Source organism: Oncorhynchus clarkii, chromosome 5, assembly GCF_045791955.1.
Source record: "Oncorhynchus clarkii lewisi isolate Uvic-CL-2024 chromosome 5, UVic_Ocla_1.0, whole genome shotgun sequence".
NCBI classification, from domain to species: Eukaryota; Metazoa; Chordata; class Actinopteri; order Salmoniformes; family Salmonidae; genus Oncorhynchus; species Oncorhynchus clarkii.
Window position 1 is genome coordinate 36,576,127 of NC_092151.1, and position 5,483 is coordinate 36,581,609.

General features: G+C 43.4%; 1 protein-coding gene across 1 annotated transcript; it reads right to left on the reverse strand.

The window, feature by feature from the left end:
• Positions 1-387: 387 nt before the first annotated feature.
• On the reverse strand, positions 388-5,039 carry LOC139408755 (transmembrane protein 119b). The gene is made up of 2 exons (XM_071153047.1): positions 4,904-5,039; positions 388-2,674 (listed from the first exon to the last, which is right to left on the reverse strand). Exon 2 carries the CDS (start codon positions 2,660-2,662, stop codon positions 1,754-1,756), a length of 909 nt encoding a protein of 302 aa, XP_071009148.1. The 5' UTR covers positions 2,663-2,674; positions 4,904-5,039; the 3' UTR covers positions 388-1,753.
• Positions 5,040-5,483: the final 444 nt, after the last annotated feature.

Consider the following 5,483-nt stretch of genomic DNA (forward strand, 5'->3'; position numbering starts at 1 on the left):
GTATTTTGTCATGGTATGGGTGTGTTCCATTGGGAAGTGATTATAGATGCAGTGGTGGAAGTATTGAATAAGCCTTAGAAGTTTGTCTTAGTATTCCATCAACACTCCTGTACTAATGGCTTGATGGCAATGATGAAATGTAATGCGGAAGATGTAAAATGGTAGCAAACTATCAAGGTATCTATTTTGATTGTTTAGTGACATTTCAGACATAATTCCTGGTTTTAATGGAAAGTAATAAAGTAATGCGTAAGTAGTATTGCATGTCTGTTTTAGTCATTTAGTCAACCAGCTTTTCGGTATTACCTGGTATTTGTCAGATGTAGTGTATACTACCAGATAAATTGAAGTGCTGTATTTCTCCACTAGATGGCAGCATACAGCCATGTTAAATATGTGACTTCATACATTCAGCTAAATGGTTCTGCTTTTATCATTACCTACCCAAATACACAACCCATTTTAGAATGCTGCTGTTTCTTCCTGTCTTCATAAAATCTACTTTATTCAACCAAAGTACAATTATGGAAGGAAAGTCGGCACCTCTACAAACATTTTGGAGTGTGCATGTTTTCAACCACACCGGACTAACCAGCCTGTATTGTACAAGTAGAACAGACACTTGGATGCTTTCCCAACTTCTGACCCAGGACCTGGGTCTGCAGCTGAGCAACTGGCCCTTTAAGGGACAACAATCTGCAGGTGCTTCACATTTCTTTGACTGTTAAAATACTTATGTAGGCATTGATTCTTGACGACTGTACCTTAAATGCTTCATGAGCTTAATCTGTCGTACCCATTCAGAACCCCAACTATATGTTTTTTTTACTTCAATGTTTGTGAACAAAGTGTAATCAAACACTATAGCTTCAAAACATGGTTCACAATCAGTTTGATCTCATGGATGCTCAGTCCTTGCATCCATAGCTCTATGACTTTGAGAGTCGTTATGTTTCTTAAGCCCCATCCCTCAGCTGTTTACTGAAACAAGTGGCTGGGTGCCTGCTTTGTTATTGTTGGAACTCCGGCTTGACCCTTTAATGGAAATGTTTAACGCGAAGGGATAAACATTTGACTAACCAAACGATAAACAGGTTTTATAATGCAAAAATACTTCCCTTAATGTAGGAAACATGCTAAGCTCAAGTTGTTGCAGATGCTGCACCATGATGTGGTCATGGTGAACTTCCCCTCTACTTATCCATATTTGTTCAAGGAGCGGCAGGTAGCCTAGTGGTTAGAGCGTTGGGCCAGTAACTGAAAGGTTGCTAGGTCGAATCCCCGACCTGACAAGGTAAAAATCTGTCGTTCTGCCCCTGAACAAGGCAGTTAACCCACTAGGTCGTCATTGTAAATAAGAATTTGTTCTTAACTGACTTGCCTAGTTAAATAAAAAGGGAAAGCAATCTCACGTTGCCCTAAAAAATGATCTCTACCAATGAGTGGAAGAGAGAAATAAAAGGCAGTACCATTACTTTGGCCATTGTACAAATACAAACAACACTAGACTACAGCGTCCATGGGTTGTATGCTCAGGTTACATCATATACCCTTTAGGGAGCGACATGGAAAGATGGCTACTGGGAAACAAAAGTATATGATTACATACAACTGAATAGACATCATTTGGTATGGCTTTGCCTTAAAGATGTCACTCATGCAAAAGCGTCCAAACCATTGAGCTCAAACATATTGTCCAATGCAGTGGAGGCTAGTGGGAGGAGGGAGGAGGAGGGTCCACTGTCCAACATAGTTAAAATGCTGTTTTCTCCCCAGTGATCAACGGAATAGACTGCGTGACAGTGGCGTTCTCCTGCCTATCCCCTTCCTGCTTGGCTTGTGAGTGCCCTTGGCCAGATGGAAGCTCAGCTCTTGTTAGTGACTCATCATCCTCTGTTAGGCCTATCTGTCCTGGAAGGATCTCTGGCTGCTTGGGGCAGCTGCGGTGTTGGGCCTCACTGTCTGAGAGCTGGCATACCTCCTCGCTCTGCTCAGGTGCATTTGATGGCTCGTTGTCTTTCTCTATGATTTCTCCCTCAGCCTGAACATTCACATCAGGACTTTTCTCTGCAGCTGCTGCTATCTGTGTGGGGTTGTTTCCCTCTCGCTCACCCAAGGGAGGTTTGGAGGGAGTGCGGAGGTTCTTGGCTGCCCTCATGATGTCTTGTTGGAGCTGCTTGCTTGAGTCAACTGGTTCAGCCTGCTGCTCATTGGAGGGTTTCTCTGGCACCTCGTTGAAGAGCTTGGTACCTCCGGTCTTGTCCCTCTGGTCCACGTACATCTTAGAGGGGAAGGACGAGGGGTAGTAGGCATTGACCTTCCGCTTGCGGCTCATGATGCAAGCACAGCAGAGGATGAGGAAGATGGTGATGAAGAGGATTGAGGCAACAAGGATGAGGAGCATGTTCTCCTGCAGGAAGTGAACCATCTGGCTGAGCAGGAAGTGCTCTATGTGAGTGGAGCCATCTGAGGTGGTTGGGGACTCTGAGGCTGGGCCACTGGTGGTAGGTGAGGAAGGGGTGGGGATGAGGCTGCCCAGCTCCTCCCCCTCTGCACTGCCCTCCAAGGAAATGTTGAAAGGGAGGGGTGTGGCCAGACTGGGACTGCTGGACCAGAGCATCACAGAAAGACTAATCAGATGAAGTGCCATGAGGAACGTCATCTCCTGTAGGACCTGCAGAAAACAACAAGAACAGTGTCAGTGCTGCTGCAGTAACTGTTGTCAATTTGCATTTCCACTTATTGAATTAAACAGATTTTGATCAACAGAGGTGTTTGCAATTAATGTAGCTGTTCTTGTTTCTAACAGTGACAGCTAACATCTACAGCTTTGTGTGTGTTTCACAAAACATTGTAAAGGCCTCACCCATCTACAATGAATGAACATATCTTCTGAGTAATTTCTATTCTTGATAGAATGTAGAGCCCTAAATGTAATTTTAAGACTAAGACAGCAGCTGAGAACTGATGAGAGGCATGCAGGATTTAAAGTCTGGATTCAAATCATAGCATGTCACATGCAGACACACACAATGACAATGCACACAGACAGATACAGTAGATGTACACAAATGCCTAGATTCAATCCGATTGGCCTTAACCCACAATAACTGAAAACTGCACAGCAGATCATTGTTGAGTCGATGACGGAGGTGTAAATTAACTGCATTGGAGCTGTCAAATTGGTGATCGGCTGCTCTTGTGGTCATTGTCACGAAGCCACACACATCCTACCCACGTTCAATGTTCAGAATGAAAAAGTATAGAAATAATGACATCATTAGACTAAATAATACAAATTCATATGAGCCTAATCGAGTTGTAGATTACAACACACATTCCAATGTTAAACTTGTAACAAGGCTGCATGGGATTTCTACTAATGAGACTTGGTGGAAATGTCTGCGATAGGTATAACGCCGAGAGTCGCTTGCTGATATGACAGCTTCAATGCAGTTACACCTCCGTGGGTTAAAGCGGAACTGATCGAATCTAGGCCAAACTCCTGACCAGTCAATGATATTTGGTTACATGACTAAAACGTTAATCCCATTTTGTCAATCTGCTTTTGGTCAATGTGAGAGTCACGTCATCTGATGTTAATGTCATTGCTTCCTGTCCCGATCTTTTAATAACTATTTTGGATATTTATTTAAACAGCTCCTTTTCATGCTGCTTCACAGAAATAAATCATGGACCGCTCATTTCCCTGAAATTGAATTTGGCTTAAAACAATTTTCAACGGTAACGTGGGTTAACTAGCTCCCTCGGGTAATTCTCACATAAACCACTGTCACCTATTTTCCCTGGCTGCCACTACTCTTGCTCAACTAAAGATGTTACCCCGGTATTTGGGAAAAATGCCCCTTTACAACAAAAAAAATGATTAAATAACTAAAAAAGTGTAAACTGTAGCCACTTATTTCCCTTCATAGTTTGTTTGCCTAGCATGACCATCATCCACATACCACATTTTTACCAAACTTTGCATTTTTGTGTCAGCAGTTGGACATTGTTCTTAGAGGGGGCTGGTTACCCCACGTTACCCTAGCAATAACAAGAAGAACTAACTCTTACTTTCACAATGACTGAGAAAAACCAACTGATCATTGCCGATAGAAATGTAATTAAATGAGTTGTCATGATTCCTTACTCAACATGTCAGAAGCATGTATTTTCTACACAATATAATTCTATCTGAATGTTCCACAGTTGTGCTCTGCTGAATGTAGCCCTGGACTAGAATGCTGGCCTGGTCCATATAAACCAACCAACCCCCTCCTTTACCCCCTTTTCCCACTCCATCTGTGTGCAAGCTGGGCCACATGAGGCATTGCACTTATCAGGGAAGGGGGGATGGGAGCGCATCTACAGTTTATCGCCCATTCCCCCTCAATGTATACTTTCACACACATGCAGATATGCGAACACACACAAAGGATACAGATGTATTAGTCTCTATTGAAGTGTTCAAGATACCATTAGATGGAGATGATCAGACATTTTTCAACAGTCATACATTTAGCACTGCCTTTGTGTGGGAAATAATGACATACAAACATTTTAATACGATTGAATAATTCAAAAAATAAAAGCTCTATTCACCGCACGTTTATCTGCACAATGTCTCATGCAAATATGGGAAACCCATTGGTCTCAGAGAACATCCTGTTGGGGAACTCTATTGAACTAGCCTGATTCCCTGCTGGCGGGCTGCTTCCCTGGAGACATGTCATGATGCTGTCACTGCAGCTGAACTGCACTGCAATGGTCATGTGAGGTCATACCTGTCCACTAAAGTTAACTCATATTTGATAAGAATGTTATCAGCTAGTATTTCATCTGTTTCCCTATGTGGTAAAATGTACAGTGAAAGTAAATGAATAGAAGTGGCTCTACTCACCTCCTACAGAAGTGGTCACACAGAAAATGCTCCTCTGGAACTATGGATGCTTGAGAGAGGAAAATGGACTAAGAACAAGAGGGAAAACGTGCCTGCCTCACCTCCTCCAGTAACTTCTACAGTTTCAGATTTTAGACTGGAGGTTTCTCTGACCGGCACAGAAGGAAAAAAAAGTTTTTTGCCATTAGGACACATCCCTCCTTCCCCCTTTCTTCTCCTTTCCTCCCCTCCCTCTCTTCTCCTTCCCTCCCCTCCTCCCGCTTTTCTCCTTCCCTCCCCTCCTCCCTCTCTGGCTGCCTTGCTTCCCAGAAAATGACTGGGCTCATGGGCTCTACACAGATTGTTCTTGTTAGGCAGTAGTCTAATGTGATGTGGGGGCAGGGGGCTCGGCTCTCCTGTCCCAGATCTAGATGCTCAAGGCCAGAGTCAACAACACTGCTGCAAACTGGCTGGAGCTCAGAGTGAGTGGGGAAAAAATAAGCGTTCAGGGTTTTAACTGGGGAATAGACAGAGACTCAACTAACTGCAGACATTTTATTGGATGAATTGTTTGTCGCTTGGCTTACTCCCTCTGTCTTCT

Coding starts and splice junctions, on each gene's coding strand:
- LOC139408755 (XM_071153047.1), bottom strand. CDS start 2,662: ATGACGTTCCTCATGGCACTTCATCTGATTAGTCTTTCTGTGATGCTC.